Source organism: Clupea harengus, chromosome 7 (genome assembly GCF_900700415.2).
Source record: "Clupea harengus chromosome 7, Ch_v2.0.2, whole genome shotgun sequence".
NCBI classification, from domain to species: domain Eukaryota; kingdom Metazoa; phylum Chordata; class Actinopteri; order Clupeiformes; family Clupeidae; genus Clupea; species Clupea harengus.
This window is the reverse complement of record NC_045158.1, coordinates 22,987,691-23,007,690: the sequence shown is the minus strand read 5'-3', so window position 1 is coordinate 23,007,690 and position 20,000 is coordinate 22,987,691. Positions and strand designations below refer to the sequence as shown.

The 20,000-nt window shown below is 46.7% G+C and overlaps 2 protein-coding genes across 2 annotated transcripts in view; both read right to left on the bottom strand.

Annotated features, from left to right (window-relative positions):
* Window positions 1-6,858: 6,858 nt before the first annotated feature.
* Window positions 6,859-20,000, bottom strand: part of LOC116220945 (netrin-G2-like) — a 31,193-nt gene continuing 18,051 nt past the window's right edge. The window contains exons 4-6 of the mRNA XM_042708117.1: window positions 12,799-12,966; window positions 9,180-9,314; window positions 6,859-8,653 (exon numbers count right to left, since the gene is read on the bottom strand). Coding sequence (XP_042564051.1) covers window positions 8,433-8,653; window positions 9,180-9,314; window positions 12,799-12,966 — 524 coding nt within the window. The 3' untranslated portion in view covers window positions 6,859-8,432. The remainder of the gene's footprint in view (window positions 8,654-9,179; window positions 9,315-12,798; window positions 12,967-20,000) is intronic.
* Window positions 16,582-18,935, bottom strand: LOC122133033 (mucin-5AC-like). Its single transcript, XM_042708309.1, has 2 exons — window positions 17,531-18,935; window positions 16,582-17,303 (listed from the first exon to the last, which is right to left on the bottom strand). Exons 1-2 carry the CDS (start codon window positions 18,849-18,851, stop codon window positions 16,993-16,995), a joined length of 1,632 nt encoding a protein of 543 aa, XP_042564243.1. The 5' UTR covers window positions 18,852-18,935; the 3' UTR covers window positions 16,582-16,992.

The window sequence follows — 20,000 nt, the reverse complement described above, 5'->3', positions numbered from 1 at the left end:
CAGGCTCAGGCTCAGACTCTACCCCCCGAGTTTGGATGTACTGATAAAACACATCATCCCACTGGTGCTATCACAGTAGGAGAGCGCACACTAACTCTGATGAATGCTATGAATCACAACTTTAATAATAAGCCCACTGTGTGAGACAGGTGATGTTTCACCAGGGTCAGAGCCCCCCGCCCCCCCCACACACACACACACACAGCCCCCCCCCCCCCCCCCACCACCACCACTGCACTGCCTTCTTCTTCACTTTGACCTGCTGATAAATCTGACAGATTCCCTTATCACCTGGCAACAAGACTGCCAAAAGCAGCTCCTCCTCCAGGCAGAACTATTTGTGGAAGACAGAGTTCTTGAGAGTGTGAAAACTTCACACAAGGAGAGAGATTGGGTCTGTTCACCTCCTCCGTCTGTCTGTGTGGCTGTTTGATTGACTGTTCCTTTATTTCTCTCTCTCTCTCTTGCTCTCTCTCTCTCTCTCTCTCTCAGTCTATCTTTCATTCTCTCCCCACTCTCTTTCTTTCCTTTCTGTCTGGCTGCGTCTTTCTCTGTCTCTCCATCTCTTTGTTTGTCTCTCTCCTTCTCTCTATCTCTCTCCCTGCTTCTCTCTCTCTCCTCTCTGGAGTAATGAGTATGAGGAGAGAGAGGATGGTGTGGAGGCGGATCCTGTCCCTCTCTGTGTCCCCGCTCAATGCACACAGCTAATTAACCATTTTCCCTGCAGCCCCACAGCCGACCGACCGACCCACCGACCGCGGAGAAAACACTCTTTATAAATATATAAATATATAAATATCTCAGCCCGTCACTAAAAATAACCCCCGCACTAACCCCCAGACTAATTCTCATGCAGAGGTCTCTCAGCAGAGGGGACCATCGCAGTTGCTGCTGCTGTTACTGTTCACTGTTCACTGTTCACTGTTCACTGTTTACTGTTTACTGTTTACTGTTTACCGTTTACTGTTCACCGTTCACTGTTCACTGTTCACTGTTCACTGTTGCTGCTCTGACAAGATGGAAGATTCAGTTTCAGTTTCGCTAAAGGTTGTTAATATATTTCAGCTCAACAGCCAATCGTGTTGATCAGCTGGGATTGTTTATAGCTCGGTCCGAGCCACTATGTTTGTTTCCATTTTACAGGGCCAGGACTGTGTGTGAACAGCAGAGTTGTTTCAGTGAACAGACAGCCGGAGGCCTGTGTGGAGTATTTGGCTGAATTTGAAGTGTATGGTGTATTAGAACTGCGGACTACTGCGGACTACTGCAGCTCTCTGATCGTTAAATACTGTAGACTGTAGAGCTGTAAAGGCTGTATGTATTTATGTGCTTATGTGACATAAAGCCTAAGGAGGAATACTGTGGCTGCTTTCTCTTGTATCGTATTAACTGTATGCTGTGTTTAATAATTAGTGCCACATTTATGTGGTGACGTGAACTAAACTAGTTACAAAACCCAAACAGCAGCTGAATGTGAAAAGGGATCGGTGTTGGAATCTGCCCAGATATACCCCAGCTCAGGGTAGTATCCTGCCTAGATATGCCCCACCTCAGGGTGGTATCCTGCCCAGATATGCCCCACCTCAGGGCAGAATCCCTGCTATGTTTTAGACCAGACCAGGACCAGACTGGTTCTGAGGAAGCTGCTGCGCACTGGAAGGAACCCAGGGGGAAGTGTGTCTCTGTTCCTCATTCATCCCTCTCTCTCTTTCTCTCTCTCTCTCTCTCTGTTGTTCTGTTCCTCATTCATCCCTCTCTTTATCTCTCTCGCTTTCTCTCTTGTTCTGTTCCTCATTCATCCCTCTCTCTCTCTTTCTCTCTCTATTTTTCTCCCTGTGTCAGGTCTCCATGTCCGTGTTTCACCATTAGTCAATATTCATTTCATTGATGAAAGCCCCTTAACTAGTGAGAGGTCAGGCAGGCTGGCTACACTATAGTAAGATCAATGAGATGTGACTCACCTAACCTTGAGCTTTGACAGTACAACATTTACATTTAGCAGACGCTTTTATCCAAAGCTACTTACAAGGGTGTATACACATTTTTTACGTTTTTTACATACAAGGAATCGAACTAGCAACCTTCTGATTACTAAATGACTTCTCTACCTCCTGTACCACTGTCGCCCCTCAACACAGTGCATCTCCTTTAGTCTCCCCACAGAGGGCACGAAACCTGTTGCCATTTATATCCCCAAAACATCTGCACCTCCAATCTAAATTAGGACCATTACAACCAATCAATAGCCAGGGTTTCCTAACCAATGAGGCTCCAAATGAACTCGAGGGAAAGACTGCGGCCTGAATGCAGCACTGTGCCCACGGCCTAATGGCTGTTCACACAGCACAGCTTTACAGTAAACAATCATGGCGGCTTTAAGCAACATCTGAAGCAAACAGGCGCCGCGACGTAGCGCTTCATCCGTATACGCCACCAGAGCCTTTGTTTTCCCGGCGCTTTGAGCAGATGGCAGGTCCTTTTGAAGACTGACTCCATGGGGAACAATATTACTAATCTTAGAGGTGGTTAAAAATAGTTCAGTCTTTGTCTCAAAAGCAGTGGAGTCCGTCGCTTTGATCGTTGCTTTTGTTCTCTTTGTCCGTCTCCGTCTCCGTCTCCGTCTCCCTCGGTGGCACAGTGTGTGCTGATGAGGAAAAGCAAACACACACACCTAATCCTCATCACCTTGGTGTTTTCTGTAGGGGAACATGCAGCGGGCGGCCATCAGGGCTTATCAGTGCCCGGCCAGGTGTGTGTGTGTGTGTGTGTGTGTGTGTGGGGGGGGGGGGGGAGAGGCCCGGGCTTTTTCCATACGCATACCCGGAAACGCAACTAAAGCCGGCCCACTAATCTTTCACAGAAAACGCCTTCTCAGGATCCCGGCGCTCACAGGGCCAGACGGAGAGGCCATTCTGTGGGCTTTATCACACAAAGACAACAGGGATGAGAGAGAGAGGGAGAGAGAGAGAGAGAAAGAGAGACTGAGGGGGAGGATGAGAGAGAGAAAACTAAAGCGGTGGACAGAGGGAAGGCAGAAACTGGAAAGAGAAAGACAAAGAGGGAGAGAAAGAATAAAGAAAGAACAGAATAAAAGAAACTGGAGAGAGAGATGGTGCGAGAGAAAGAGAAAGAGAGAGAGAGAGAGATGGCGAGAGAGAGAGCGAAAGAATGAAGGAAGAACAGAATAAAAGAATAAGGACAGGACAGCTGGTGTGCGGGTTGGAGAAAAGCTGAAGAGAGAAAGATAAACTAGAAAGAAAGAGGAAAGAGGGTTAGTAGCCGTGGAGACAGTTGCTAAGTAGCGGTGGAAGGGATGCTTAGAAACAGGAGGGCAAAGATATGAGTGTAGAGGAGGGGAGGGGAGGGGAGAGGGGTGGAGAAGGACAGATAAGAAGAGGATAGCGGGATGGGAGGAGAGCAAAAATGGTTGGGAAGAAAAGATGAATGAATGTTGAGGAGTAAAAGACTACCTTGTTCTATTGATGACCTTTGCATATTCATGACCTTTGTATCTCTCTCTTTCTCTTTCTATCTCTCTTTTATGAGTGTGTTTGTGTGCCACTTGCCTGTGTGTGTATGTGTGTGTGTTTGTGTGTGCGTGTGTGTTTGCGTGTGTGTGTGTTTGTGTGTGTGTGTTTGCGTTTGAGTGTGTGTGTGTAGGCATGCCCATACCGCACCAGGCTTGTTGCTATTTTTATCCCTGCTTGAGAGCCAACAAGACCCCTAGAGAATCAGAACATCCAAAGGTTTAGCCGCTGTGTGTGTGTGTGTGTGTCTGTGTGTGTGTGTGTGTGTGTGTTGTTTGTGTGTGTGTAAGTGAGCGTGTATGAGAGTGTGAGTGCTTAATTGATTGAGAGATAAGGAATCACTCCCTCTAGGGAGGCCATTTTCATTCACGATTCCTGCCCACTCTTCTCGTCTCCCCTCTCCCTCCTATTCTCTCTCCTCCTCCTCTCTCCTCTCCTCCTCCTCTCTCTCCTCTCTCCTCCTCCTCTCTTCTCCTCTAGCCTCTCTTCTCTTCCCGTTAGCCTCATAAAAAGAAATACTTCACAAAAATATATCAATGTAACAGACTATTTTACACAGTCTCTTACGAAGACAAGTGAACAAATGCGATGCATAAATAAGATAATCAGCGTACACAAAAGTGACTGCAGAGTATGAACTCCATATGTGCAGTGAGTTACATCAGAGAGTGTGAAGGTATTTTTGTACTGCCTCAGTATAAACTGTCCCTAGGTCTATATTTGTGTGAAATGCAGATGACAGCATGGGTGTGTGAGATGTGTGTGTGTGTGTGTGTGTGTGTGTGTGTGTGTGGGTGTGTGTGTGTGTGTGTGTGTGTGTGTGTGTGTGTTGTGTGTGAGGTGCTTCTGTGGCACACATGTTCTTACCATGTCCTTGACATGTGACCACCATCTTCCCTCGCATTAATTATTTGTGACAACCGATGGGGCAAGTTGAGGAGACAGAGACGGGTTGCGTAAGAGATGGACAAGTGGTCACACACTCATGTTCTCACACTCCCTCATGCAAACCCACACACAGTCATGCTCACATACTCGCAGACTTCCACAAACACACTCACTATTTCACTCATACAAGCAAAAAAACACAATCATGCTCACACACACATACACACAGAGATATGCATTTTTATATCAATTTTATATTTGGCTCCAATATTATAATATGCAAGCAGTGTTTTGCATATTGCTCTGAAATCACTTTACAAAAAATCATATTGATACAAGTAGTTTTTTTTATTTGTGCCGAAAGATGGGTCATGTGATCGCTGGCCGTTGAGCACAGACACAGGTCAAATACAACCTTACCCGTGGTAGATCTGACCATGCTTCAGTTTGGATTGTAGACAACTGCACTCTACCATCCCAGTAGCACCTCATTCATGCTATTGTATAGGGAGTAACCATTGAAGTACAGAATGCCCGTCGAGATTGCTTTCAAGTATAAACTTAACTTAGGTCTGGGAACAGCATTTTGGTGAGCTTAACACCTGTAAAGTCTAAAAATAAAAAAATCCTTTTAGAAAACGTAACTTATTTCACCTTCCATGTTTTTAATGATCTAAGATAGTGTTTTTGCATGTAAAGTTGGCCGTGGATATCAGAGACACTGGTCAAATACAACCTTACCTGTGGTAGATCTAACCATGCTTCAGTTAAGATAGTATACAACTGCACTCTACAACACAGTCTTGTGATATGACCAGTAGCTAAATACAACTTGGTTTAGGGGGTAACCATAGAAGTACCAGAATTCCCTTCGAGAAAGATTGCTTTTGTGTATACTTTTGGTGAGCTTAACACCTGTAAAGACTGTTCCTTAAAAAAAACACAACGTATTTCATCTTCCATGTTTTTAATAATCTAAGATAGTGTTTTTTCATGTAAAGTTGGCCTTTTGCAAATGTTGCACATGCCCTTGTGTTCACGGCACTACACACATAACACTCCCTCGCCTCAGATCTGTGCAGTGTGACTTTTCGGCTCAAACTCATTTGAAACCTCATAATCAAGCCATTCTATGAGCAGCACACCGAAGGCGTTTCTGTCCAGGCACCTGGTGATTGTTTTCTTCATGCCAGCCCCAATTCTCTTCACATCCCTGAAGCACTGTGCAAGACGTCTCCACGCATGTCAGTCCCTCTTAGCACCGTCCTCTACACCTGGAGATCTCAGGTAGATCGGGGGATTTCAGCTGTGTGTGCCGTTGACCTTGGAGTGGCTATAAAGGACACATTCAGTCATGTTAATGACATACTGTACACATTTGCATTTCAAGTTCAAGTCTGTGACGACACCGTGAAGCTTACTACATTTTTGTCCCCTATCTATCTACCGAGATGTGTGTTTGCCCAGGTGTGTGTTTGCCTCTGAGACACGACTGAATCTGATCAGGACCAAATGTGCCTTTGCGGTGTTTCCACTATTATCTCACACACACTGCCCCAACCCCAACCCCCCCCCCCCCCCCCAATTAAATTAATTTGTATTATTGCTTCTAGTCAGTGCACATACACAGGGCTATATGTCCTGAAGTGGTATTTAATAATCTTAACATCAGTGAGAAATTCATCATAGAAATGCATTAATTTAATACATTTAGGCTTAATTTTTCAAGATAACATAATGATAATAACAACATTACTTATACATGTCATATTTAATCTGGTATGATTAAGTCTCGGCTCATTCTAAACAAATATTGTGGGCATATATATGTATATATTTACTAGTGCTGTCAGTTTAACGCGTTATTAACGGCGTTAACGCAAACCCATTTTAACGCCGTTAATTTTTTTATCGCGAGATTAACGCGATTTCTTTTTTTTGTTACGGTTCATTGTTTCTGAAATAAGAGACCTGACTGCTATGTTCCCAGCAAACTTGAAAAAAAAGAAAATATTAAGCCATGGTTTAACTGCACTATAGGCTGAGTCCTTGTTTACCTGAAATGTGCACTTTATCATTTTATTTTGTACCGCCCTGTTTGGCAATGTTGGTTTTCAATAAAATAAAACATTTGCTTAAAGCAAGCCAATCCACTTTTCCATGTTGATAAGGGCAGTAAAATAAAAATAAAATGATGGAAAAAATAAATAAATAAATACAATTTAGAATAGATACAAATTTGTGATTAATCGCGATTAATTTTGAGTTAACTATGACAAAAATGCGATTAATCGCGAATTAAATATTTTAATCGTTTGACAGCACTAATATTTACCTGTACAGATGGTTGCGTTCATGTACATTATTTGTACAGTTAACTGATTTTTATGACTACACCGACACTGTGGTAGTCACAATAAAAAACATCCACCCATTCACCTTGTACTTTCTGATTGTCAGGTTTTATTCTTTGGAAGGCTGACAGTACATGAATGAATGACTCTGGTTTCTGAAGCATGGTTAAAGAGGAAGCCTTCGGGAGGCTGAATACTGTGTTTCCTGTGCCGTGCCCCGTAAGGAACCAGAACCGGAGCGGCCCAGTTTGTGGCGGGTCACAGCAGCGGCAGGAGCAGCAGCAGCAGCAGTGGGTCGGCGGCTCTGGGTCTGACAGAGACCTCTGAGGTGATGGGGATAACCTCCCCCTCACTCAGGGCGCGTGTGAGTGGCCAGCCAGCCTCCTCCAGGTGTTTGTTTGTTTGTTTGTTTGTTGTTGCCGTGGCGTCGGTGACCATTGGTGACCGTGAGAGGGGTGACAGCGGGGAGAGGCGCTCACAGTGATGTCTCTAGTTACTGGTGTTAGTGATCAAGAGTGTCACAGCACGGGCACGATGCACGATGCACGCTCACACGTCTTTCGGCGTGAGCTCCGCTGGGGCACGTGCTCAACACACAGAAGAACCGTGTGTGTGTGAGTGTGTGTGTGTGTGTGTGTGCTCACGGCACCACTCTTCTCTCTCACTGTCTGTGCCCAAGTGGTGATCAGAGGCATTGTTAAATCTACTGTAGTACATAAACCATTGTGAGATACTTAATCAAAGGCTCCATTTTCTTTATAATGGTAAGGTTTACTCAGAACAAAAATAACACTTTCTACAAAAAATATTCAAACAATGTTAATATACAATAGTTATATTTATATATATATATATATATATATATATATTTATATATATATATATCCCCTTTGAAATATACAGATATAGATTTGCTCAGTTTCAATCATATTCTGCTCGTCCTCTTTCCTGGGTTCCATGCGAAAGACTAAATGGCAACCACTAACTACAGCATGTACAGACACATTCCTCCTCACAGCCAAAACAACCACGGACGTCAAAAACACACCAGGCTCGTCTTCCTTCCTCCACGCGCGTCAATGTCAGGTGATTGACGAGTAAAAATGCAGCAACGTAAGGAGAATGAGTGGAGAGGAGTCTTTAAGAGTGGATAACTTGGCATCAGTAGACCTCAGCGGTGAGTACAACCATAACTTTTTGTAAAACGAGTTGACTAAGTAAGTGCAGTACTGAAACTCTGTGGGTGTAAACGCAAAACTACAACAAGAGCAAAAAAACTGTCATCTATTTATATATTTCTCTCGTAGACATTTCTTATAGACATATCTTTTTCTATTCATTTCTTACTCTTTTTTTTTTAAATGTTTTATTTTTTATTTTTCATTAATTTTTTTTTTTTTGGTATGAGTCCTCGCAGCACAGGCGTTCAGAGATAAGTGACGAGCAAGCAGCGCTCTCGTCCTAGTGAAGGCGACGGTGAACCTTGACCCCACGGCCCTTTGACCCCTGAGCACTTATGGAGAGCGTCCCAGAGAAGATCAGCACCGCAAGCCTTTGGGGGTTGCTTGCGGGCAGGCGGAGTGGGGCAGGGGGGTGGTGGGTTAGTAGTAGTAGTAGTGGAGGTGTTGGTGGGGGGGTAGCTGTCTCCTCTCCCCCCCCCCCCTCAGGCGGGCAGCCTTAGCAGCAGGCCCTGGATCAGCAGGCAGAGCAGCGCGGCGCCCAGGCTGAGGGAGGAGGAGGTCGCCCCGCTGCAGCCCTTCTGCCCCGCGCAGCGCGCCTGCTCACACAGCACGCCCTTGAACTCCGGCGGGCACAGACACTTCTGGTTCTGGAAACACGTCCCGCCGTTCTGGCACAGCAGCAGCTCGTCATCACACACGTAAGCTGGTGGAGACACAGACACACACACACACACACACACACACACACACACACACACACACACACACACACAAAGGCATCAGGCCTAATCACTGTGTATTACGGTATACACCACATAGTAGAAATCAGCTGATAGAGACCCGGTCAAAAATAAATCACTACAAACTATAGTAAAAAAACGTAATAATAGTGTACAACACATTAGCTGGGAGATAAGAAGACAAATGGGACTGTGCTGGGTCCTTGAGCTGAATACATTTCAAAGCATGCTGTATTCACAGTGTGCAAGACATTAGCTGGTAGAGACACAGTCAAAGATAAATTGGACTTATTAGTGTGTATACATTATAGTATGCTGTATTTAAACATAACAGTGTTGAACCCAGTAGGGGGCAGAAACCCAGTATTTACACTACCCCATACATACATTTTATAGGAAATAAAAATGGTGAAATGTGTGGAAATACAATTTAAAATGTGTGCAATGTATTTCAATTCTCCCAGTGTGTGAGCGGGGGCCTTGACTTACGGATGCAACCCTGTTTCCAGGTGTAACCGAAGGTGCAGTCCTCACACTTCTGCCCCGCGGTGCCGTCTCTGCACTGGCAGAAGCCAGTCTCGTTGCAGCGGGCATGCAGGGAGCCCAGCTGGTTGCAGTTGCATTCTGGGTAAAGAGAAAAAGAGTTTGACACATCACATGAGAGTGGGAGATACTCAGTCCTTTTACTGCCTGTAGTGAAAGTGGGTTTTTAAAAAGGCCTCAGGTTTTACCCAGGTGAAGCCACGGAAAAACAAGGTGCCTCAAATCATTTCTCACACCTGAAAACGAACCCTCGCTCCGTTCTTACAAGAAATCTTTCAGGAACTTTCCCTTTAGAGCCAAACCAAAGAGCGTTGGTGTTTTCTAAGGGTGTGTGATAAATGCGGTACAAGAGACCATCTTATGTTGTCTCAGAGACCATCGGCTCTCCGTGACTCTCAGTACTCTTCCCTCGAGGATGTTACTGCCCAAGGCTATGAATCTAGCCTTTCCTCAGGCATTATTTGATCATGTGGATGTACGCTACACTACAACCCAAAACACGGGGGACCGGCATCTGAAGCAGTGCCTCCAGGTCTGGATCAGATCTGTGCTGAGGGTTGTTAAGGGCTGTAAGTCCACAGCCTTGCTGAAAGAAATGTCAGTCTCGGAATTCTAACGCTTCAGCTGTCCGTCAGGGCTGTTGCCTGGGAGACAGCCAGGATTCTGTTTGGAATGCTGTCTGGCCAGCAGATGTCAGTGTTCTACTGTAACATTCTAGTGTGTGTGGCAGCAACTGCAGCCAACAGAATACCAGCTGGTATTGAAAGGCAAGCTGTTAGGCTTTCAGAAGCATAAGTCTGGTTTGTCATAGCTATATTTTTAAAACGGGTTAACAGTATGACTCAACTAAAGCTTCAATTGTCTCATAACGTCTCATAATCATCAGGATATATTCACAAAGCTTTACGTTTCACTTACATTACAAAGAGATGTTAAAAAAAAGAAATTATGAAAACAAACTATACATCTGTTAATATTACAGAATGTTTTACACTATTTGCTTTAACTAAACCAACTCATACATTTCTCATGTGTCCATAAACATTTGAAAATGTAATGCTTTGCTATGACTGTTGTGTTGTGAAATATGTTCGGTCTGTTTCAGTAGACTGTGTATGTCACACACTGCAGCAGATTAGTGTGTGATGGGTATCCTTGCGTAGCTATCGATGATGCAAACGGTGCAGTGCATAGGCTGTCAGGGACCTAGAGGCTGTCAGGGGCCCTTATAGGCTGTCAGGGACCTAAAGGCTGTCAGGGGCCCTTAAAGGCTGTCAGGGACCTAGAGGCTGTCAGTGGCCCTTAAAGGCTGTCAGGGGCCTAGAGGCTGTCAGTGGCCCTTAAAGGCTGTCAGGGACCTAGAGGCTGTCAGGGACCTGGAGGCTGTCAGGGGCCTAGAGGCTGTCAGGGACCTGGAGGCTGTCAGGGACCTAGAGGCTGTCAGTGGCCCTTATAGACTGTCAGGGGCCTAGAGGCTGTCAGTGGCCCTTAAAGGCTGTCAGGGGCCTAGAGGCTGTCAGTGGCCCTTAAAGGCTGTCAGGGACCTGGAGGCTGTCAGTGGCCCTTATAGGCTGTCAGGGGCCTGTGTAGGTTGTCAGGGACCTAGAGATTGTCAGGGGCCCTTATAGGCTGTCAGGGACCTAGAGGTTGTCAGGGGCCCTTTTAGGCTATCAAGGGCCTGTGTAGGCTGTCAGGTCATAGCCTTTTATTTATCCTTATTGAAATGTTCCAAAACTGTAAAATATAAAATAGATATAAAATAAATATGAATTCTACCCAACACTTATTTAATTTGGTTGTTTTTTTTTGTGACATCATTTTGCAAGGAAGAATTTGCCTGTTGTGTTGTGAAATATGTTCGGTCTGTTTCAGTAGACTGTGTATGTCACACACTGCAGCAGATTAGTGTGTGATGGGTATCCTTGCGTAGCTATCGATGATGCAAACGGTGCAGTGCATAGGCTGTCAGGGACCTAGAGGCTGTCAGGGGCCCTTATAGGCTGTCAGGGACCTAAAGGCTGTCAGGGGCCCTTAAAGGCTGTCAGGGACCTAGAGGCTGTCAGTGGCCCTTAAAGGCTGTCAGGGGCCTAGAGGCTGTCAGTGGCCCTTAAAGGCTGTCAGGGGCCTAGAGGCTGTCAGTGGCCCTTAAAGGCTGTCAGGGACCTAGAGGCTGTCAGGGACCTGGAGGCTGTCAGGGGCCTAGAGGCTGTCAGGGACCTGGAGGCTGTCAGGGACCTAGAGGCTGTCAGTGGCCCTTATAGACTGTCAGGGGCCTAGAGGCTGTCAGTGGCCCTTAAAGGCTGTCAGGGGCCTAGAGGCTGTCAGTGGCCCTCAAAGGCTGTCAGGGACCTGGAGGCTGTCAGGGGCCTAGAGGCTGTCAGTGGCCCTTATAGACTGTCAGGGACCTAGAGGCTGTCAGTGGCCCTTATAGGCTGTCAGGGGCCTGTGTAGGTTGTCAGGGACCTAGAGATTGTCAGGGGCCCTTATAGGCTGTCAGGGACCTAGAGGTTGTCAGGGGCCCTTTTAGGCTATCAAGGGCCTGTGTAGGCTGTCAGGTCATAGCCTATTTTTATTTATCCTTATTGAAATGTTCCAAAACTGTAAAATATAAAATAGATATAAAATAAATATGAATTCTACCCAACACTTATTTAATTTGGTTGTTTTTTTTTGTGACATAATTTTGCAAGGAAGAATTTGCACCGGGGCCAGTAACAATTATTATGTTATGCTGTAGGATGGTTTGCTGGTTCCAGGGGAGAGAGGGGAGTGGGGGGGTCGGTGGGGGCGAGATTGGGCGGGCGGGGGGGGGGGGGGGGGGGGGCGAGATTGGGTGGGGGGGGGGGTCGGGGGGGCGAGATTGGGTGGGGGGGCCGGGGGGGCAGGGGGGGGGGTGTGGTTAGCATGAGATGTGCACAGACGACGCAGAACGCAGAGGCGGAGTCGGGATCATGACGGAACAGCACTAACAGTGTGTGGTTAGATTCCGTTCCGTTCCCATTTACACGCCGAGCTGTAAAACCTAACGTCTGCCTGAACACACACTCTCACACCGCCTGAACACACACTTTAACATCTGCCCGAACACACACACTAAAGTCTGCCTGAACACACACTCTCACACTGACCGCCTGCATGTTGGAGATGAACGAGGAAGGAACCTTCAGCCATGCTATGCAACAGACTGAGCTTGTCTGGGAAAGTAAATAACTATCTATAACAAATAAATATATAAATAAATAAACATATAAACAAATAATCATATAAATAAATAAACATATAAATACACAAATAAAGAATCCCCTGTGGAAATAAAAAGAGGGTTTGGAATCCAAATAGCAATTTTGTACATCAAGTACCAGTCTGTAATCTGTTCATGAGTTGAAATGAATTAGATGGAAGTCTAACAGAGTTTAAACTAACGTCTACACTATTAATTCTGCCGTATAGTTCCTGCCGTAGAGATCCCATAGGTCCCCTGTTCTGTGTTCTCTACAGGGTTCTCCAGTAGAACAGATGGCTGTCGTGTGGTGTCGGACGAGCGGACGAGGGGGTCCTGACTGACCTATGCACACGTTCTCGTCGTCCAGCTCGGCCGAGGCGTTGCGGTAGTACCCCAGGCGGCAGTGCTGGCAGTTCTGCCCCCTAGTGTTGTGCTTGCAGCTGACGCAAGTCACAATGTTGATGAAATCAATATAGCTGCAGCGGTTCGAGTGGCCGTAGCACTCGCAGTCTGGCGGGAGAGAGAGAGAGAAAAGCACCGTTAGCACTGTCAGGGGCAAAGACCAGGGTGGATATGACACGAAAGACAACGATAGAGGGATAGAGGGGGACAGAGAAGGAAAGAGAGGAATGATGGGAGGATGACTTAAAAACAGGGGAGACACACAGTAAGTGTGGTTGCTGATGAGAGACACATTAGTAAGAGTAAACATGCTATGCTATGCTATGCTATGCTATGCTAAGAGTGTGTGCAGTGTGTTGACTGCTTTTGTGTTGACCTGAGGTTGCTGCCTGATCAGGCCCAAGTAGAGAGGAACTTTCTTCTTTCTTACTTTCTTTCTTTCTTCTTTTTTTTCTCCTGCGTACTGATCTTGAACTGCTCTTGAAAAATGGCCTGAATTCTAAGCAGCTGGGTAAATTGGGGAGCGTTGTTAAACAAAAGCTCGGCTCTGAGGAGGTGGCGGCGAGCCATGATGATGAATGCACCTTTAACAGGAGATTCTGACTTTCATTAGAGCCTCCTCACCAGCAGCCACTGACAGGAACCAGAAACACACACATTATTGTAATCATCCAGAGTGAGCATGTGCATGTGTGTTTGTGTTTGTATGTGAGTGTGTATGTGTGTGTGTGTGTGTGTACACGTGTGTGTGTGTGTGTTTGTATGTGTGTGTGTGTGTGTGTGTGTGTATGTGTGTGTGTGTGTGTGTGTGTGTGTGTGTGTGTGTACGCGTGTGTGTGTGTGTGTGTGTGTTTGTACACGTGTGTGTGTGTGTGTGTGTTTGTATGTGTGTGAGTGTGTGTGTGTGTATGTGTGTGTGTGTGTGTGTGTGTGTGTGTGTGTGTGTGTGTGTGTGTGTGTGTGTTTGTGTGTGCAGTCTGAGCTTTCTCAGTCCACAAGAAGCCCCCTGGCTGTTCGGCAGTATAAATTAACTGGGTACTTAGATGGGAATTTAGTTGTTTAATAGGGCATGGTTTTGACTTCTCTCTGTGTTTGGGCGGTCTGAGAGATAAAATATTGATGTGATGTTTTAAAGATGCCGCCGCTGCGGTGAGCTGTGCGGTGCTGTGCTGTGCTGTGCCGAGCGGTAAAGCCCAACTGTGCCCGAGGAGGCACAGGACGGGGGGGGCGGGGGGGGCTACTGGTGATTAAATATGAATGGCCAATTACCCTACAGATTGTTGGGAGGATGACACATAGGGTCACACAGCCCACACACATGCACACACACTCGAGGCTAATGTGACTGGGAAGGAGTTTGTTCATTTGGGAGTGAACGGTTCCAAAATAGCAACACAAGTAAGACATCCTAACGAGCTGGCAAAATCAGAATCTCTGTGAGAATGAGGGGCACTTACCTTATGAAGCAAGCAAGTGAAAACACACATGCAAGAGATGAAGAGAGACACACGGATGAAAGCAGAGAGATGGGGAAGAGATAGTGGGTGATAGATGACAGGTTTTTTTTTTCCACAGTTCTTCACAACACAGTATTTTAAGACACCTAAAAAAGTTGAACGTTTTCACAAAGCACCGTACATCAGTGTCATACTGAAATGCATAAATCAGCCCCGTGGTATCAAAACAGGGATGAGGACGACGGTCTCGCTCATCTGCTCATTCATTAGTTTGAAATTGTAAAGCACTTTGCGCGACCTTTGACCTACTCTATGTGTCTTACCTTGGTATCTGATGTAAGTTACTTTTGTCAACAGGGTCCTGGGTCCTCCAGGAACTAAGCGTCTTGGAACCACTTTGGAAATAAAGCCACTGCCATTAAATCCTCATATAATGAATGTCTAGTCAACTAAGGATAGTCAAACAGCAAAGACACACACACACCCACACACTCTCACACACACACACACACACACACACACTGCCAATATGGAAGTCATCTGGATGTTTTCTGGTATCTAATATGAGTCTAATTGATCTACATTGACAGAGGGACAGCTTTTATTCACTATAACAAGGAATACCTTTAGTTTGAACATGCATTAACAATCACAGACGTGTAGAAGAAGACTCATACTACAGGAGGAGGTCTGGGTTCTAGAGGGTTCCTGAAGGTTCTGAAGCAGCCACGGCAAGTTCTACTTCATCTCACGTGCATCAGCGGCACAATAAAGAGCACTCAGAGTCCACCTCACAAGCAGCCAAGACGGAAACACACCGGTTCTATCACAGGCAGCCCAGACGGAACCGCACCGGTTCTAGCCAGTCAGCTTTTAGCTAGTCAGCTTCATCTCTGGGAACCGGGAGAACCCAAAGTCTGATGTTCCATCACTCTAAGGTTGCCAAACGGCCTTAACGCCATTCTGTGCACATCAGATGCATATACATCACCAGTGAGCCTGGCATGCACCCGGTTCCTAAGACAGCTTTGGCACACACCCGGTGCGAGGGAGTTCCTAAGACAGCTTTGGCACACACCCGGTGCGAGGGAGTTCCTAAGACAGCTTTGGCGCATCTCCACTATGGGGTAAATCCTTGGGATTTGGGGAAAAGCCTCTTTATTCCATCTGGACCAGGGACGTAGCCCAAAAGGCTTCAGTTTTGGTCTGGGGCTGAACTAGGGTCTTGTGGAATGGAATACAATGCAACAATCAAACCGGAGAAATTTAAAAACAGATAGGTAGTGTTAAGCCTGTGATACACCAGGTGAGCGTATGTGGCCATAGTTTTTGCGGTGAGACCATTGGCACAAGTCGGACCCCTGTCGGCAGCTTTTCGGCCAACTGAGCATGCTGAATCACCGGCAAAGCCTTTCAGTGAAGTGAAGTCAGGTTCGACACACCAGTTTTTTAAATAAAGTTTACTGATAAATCAAATAAATCAAGCACACTGTTTCTAACAGTTTCATGACATAATGAAATGGCATTTTAATTTATTTTACGTGTACTCAACCGTTGATAAGCACTCTTTAAAAGTTTCTAGCGTTGATGTTTGCTTTTTGCGAACGTCCCTAATGGAAACCGAGGCCGAGGCTATTCGCCTCCCAATGGAAACAGAGGCCGTCTCTATTCACCTCCCAATGGAAACAGAGGCCGAGGCTATTCACCTCCTAACGCAAACAGAGGCCGAGGCTATTCACCTCACAATGGAAACCGAGGCCGAGGCTATTCACCTCCGAATGGAAACCGAGGCCAAGGCTATTCACCTGCTAATGGAAACAGAGGCTGAGCCTATTCACCGCCGCTTAAGCCCCAGGAAACGCCTCAGGCTGGCCTTGATCTCAGACGCAAAAAGGCCGCTAGAGAAACACGCCTTGTAACATCCCGAGAACCAAACTTGTGTCCTCTGTAGTTGACATTTGTTTTTCATGCATAGCCTCTTACTCTTTTGAGCTATTTTGTACATTTTTCTTGGTTCCCAGGAGGATGTAGCCCGACTCTGACGTGGCTGCGGCACTGATCTGGCTCTGATCCGCCAAACCTTTCTTTGAGGTCCACCTATCAGAGGTCCTTGCAAACAGAGGCCCTATCAGGAGTCACCCCTGAGCCTGCGTCAGGTCGGTGACGTCCCTGTGGTGACGCAAGTGACAGGTTCAGGAGGTAGTTCACTCCTGACTCCTCCTGACCATGTGTCCAAGTGTCCTCGAGCACGACACTGAAACCCCAACCGCTTCTGATGAGCAGGTTGGTGCAAAGCGTGGCAACCTCCACCGTTGGTGTGTGAATGGGTAGATGTCTGAGGCATTAGCCTTTGAGTGCTCTAATGAGTAGAAAAGCGTTATATAAATGCTGTCCATTTACCAATTACCTGTCACCGGGACAGCGAGAGGACCTCTTTGAGGACAGCTATGCTCTGCTCTGCTCTGCTCATCCTGTCTGCCAGCCTGAGGTGAGCAGGCAGCTAGAACTCCACCTTCAACTCCATTCTTCAGTCAATAACAAGCCTGCGCAGTGGAAATATTCAGGGAATATTGACCTGCTTGTGAGACAGGATCCGAATGCATTAACATTTGGGGCGGGGAGGTGATGCATCTCGTAGCTCGTGCAATAGACAAGAGGACATGATCTCATGTGATAATCACACATGCCGTGTCTGCGAACGGAGTTGAGAGGAGAGGAGGACTGCTAATACTGAGACACGGGGGACTGGGCTGAAGTCTATTTGCTGTTCTTGTGCCTTCGCCTGGGAAGAACACAAGCCACACACACACACACACGAAACACACACAAAAGCACCAACTACTAGCAGAATACCTTTTTTCTCAAAGTCTTTCTTATCAATATTTTTCTCTTTCTTTTTTTTTTTGCTCTCTTTCACTTCCTCTTTGGCCTCCCTGCTCTCGCCCCTGTTGCCTGGAGTTTCATTGCTCTTCTCACTGTTGCCAGTAACTGTAATATTACACATCAAAGACATGATCAGTACAAATACTTCAAGAAAAACTCTCAAAATAACATTCTGATACGTTTTTTATTCAAGTACACCCCAAACATAACTGTTATGTTACATTGAAGTTGCACACTGAACATTTAAAATACTAAAAGTAAAGCACGCAGTGTGTGTTTCTGAGCTGTAGAAATGCAATCTTGCAACCAGTGTTGCAATGTGTCCTCTATACCTGATTTCTCTTCCTCTTTATTTGAAGCGGTGCTTTCTGAGTTGTTCGCTTCTCTTCCCGCTCCATCCTTCCCTCCACCTGATTCCACCATGTCTGGGGCTGGGGCTTCAGGTACAGCAGGTGTAACGACATCTGTCGCCGGAGGAACAGGATCGATTGCTGGGGCAGCAGCATCGGTTGCCTGAGGGGCAGCATCAGTTGCTGAAGGAACAGCATCGGTTGCTGAAGGAACAGCATCAGTTGCTGAAGGAACAGCATCAGTTGCTGAAGGAACAGCATCAGTTGCCTGAGGAGCAGCATCGGTTGCCTGAGGAGCAGCATCGGTTGCCTGAGGAGCAGCATCAGTTGCCTGAGGAACAGCATCAGTTGCCTGAGGAACATCATCAGTTGCCTGAGGAGCAGCATCAGTTGCCTGAGGAACAGCATCAGTTGCCTGAGGAGCAGCATCAGTTGCCTGAGGAGCATCATCGGTTGCCTGAGGAGCAGCATCAGTTGCTGAAGGAACAGCATCATTGGTTGCCTGAGGAGCAGCATCAGTTGCTGGCAGAGCCATGTCAGTTGCAGAAGGAACAGCATCCGTTGCTACAGGAACAGCATCTGTTACTACAAGAACAGCATCTGTTACTATAGCACTATCAGTTGCTATGGGAAAGGTCGTTGCAACAGGAATCGTGTTGGTTGCTATGGGAGCAATGGTGGTTACTGGTACAGCAGTATTAGTTGGGGGTGGAAGGGCATCGGTTACTGGAAGGACAGTATCAGTTGCTATGGGAACAGGAACAGTTGCAGGGGAAACAGCATCTGTTGGTGCAGGCGCAACATCAGTAGACTGGGAACCAGCAGCTGTAGACTGAGGAAGAGTGCTGGCTGTGGAAGGCCCAACCGTGGATGCCTGGAGCACTGGGTCAGTGGCTGCAGGAGTATCAGTTGCCTGGGAAACCATGTTTCCTAGAGGAGAGGTACCAGCTCCTGTAGGACCAGCCGTTGTTAGGGGAGCCACTTCAGTTGCAACAGGAATAGCATCAGCCACTGTGTCTATGTCTCTTGGAGGAACGCTGGTCGTCGGGCTAGCCACATCCGTTGCTAGGACGACGGTCAAAGTGTTCGCCATCTGAGTGGTTGTCATTGCTGAAGGTGCCCCATAAGTTGCCACCGTGGTCGTGTCGGTTACTGTGGGAATCGGTCCAGCATCCACAGAAATGGAGCTGGTCACCGTAGCACTTGCATCCGTTGCCACAGTGACTGAGCTTGCTGATGAGGTGTCTGGGATGGTTGGTGCAGTGATGGCGTCAGGAGGCGGCGTTACTGTAACTGTGCACATCAGAAAGATCAGAGGCAAGACACGTAGAGCTGTCTCTGTGTGTGTGTGTGTGTGCGTGTATATGTGTGTGTGTGTGTGTGTGTGTGTGTGTGTGTGTGTGTGTGTGTGTGTGTGTGTGTGTGTGTGTCTGTCTGTGTCTGTCTGTCTTTGGGTCACTGCTGTCCTTAAGCCTACCTATGAGAAAGGCGTCGGTCAAACCAACTAAACTATCCCATTTCCAGCTCAGCAGAAATGGGATATCTTTGCCCTGATAGCATCGTCCGTCCGTCCCCCCCCCCCCCTCCCTCTCCAACCCCATGCCCCGTCCACCCCCTCAAGGACAGGGTCCGTGCCTGCTTCCTGTTATGGTTTCATGTATCTTTCTCCCTCCAGTGAGTTCAATAGATTGGCCTTTTTTGGTGTCCCTTACCATGACCTGCCTTCTTTCTGCTTGTGAAATATTTAGCAGCTGTTCATTCAATCGCTAGTCAGAAATAGATCAAAAGCCGTTTGAGTTTTGGCCTTGTGCGCAGCCCTGCTGGCTATACCCCGCGCTCCTCAACGAGCTTGTGTTTCACAATAATAGAGTATTTAAAGATTTATTGCCGTTGGGTGCTGGTTAGATCCAGGGCTGTGCCCCGCCACGTGTGGCTGCTCTGAAACACACCAGTGGGTGCTGAGTGCAAACACACACACACACACACACACACACACACACCTGGTAATTGAGGGGGGTTGGAGAGAGGGGACTGAGAATAGAATGGTAATGATTGGGCTTTTGACTTTCAGGTGCCACATGAAAACATCAGGCACATTTCCAAGCAGGCCAGAGCATGTGTGTGTGTGTGTGTGTGTGTGTCTGTGTTTGTATGAGTACATGTGTGTGTGTGTGTGTGGTTGTGTAAGTGTGTGTGTGGGTGTGGGTGTGGGTGTCTATGAGTGTGTATGTGTGTGTTTGTGAGTGTGTATATATGTGTGTGTGTGTTTATTTGTTTGTATATGTGTATGTATACATACATTACTCATATGGGTGTGTCTGTATGAAATATTAACGTGCACATAGTGTCTATGGAATAATAAATACAGTGTCTCCCAATCTCTCTCTCTCCCTTTCTCTCTCTCTCTCTCTCTCTCTCTCTCTCTCTTTCTCTCTCACACACACACTCCCAC

Coding starts and splice junctions, on each gene's coding strand:
- LOC122133033 (XM_042708309.1), bottom strand. CDS start 18,851: ATGTGCACAGTTACAGTAACGCCGCCTCCTGACGCCATCACTGCACCA. Junction 17,304..17,530: donor TAAAGAGGAAGAGAAATCAG/GTATAGAGGACA, acceptor GTAATATTACAG/TTACTGGCAACAGTGAGAAG.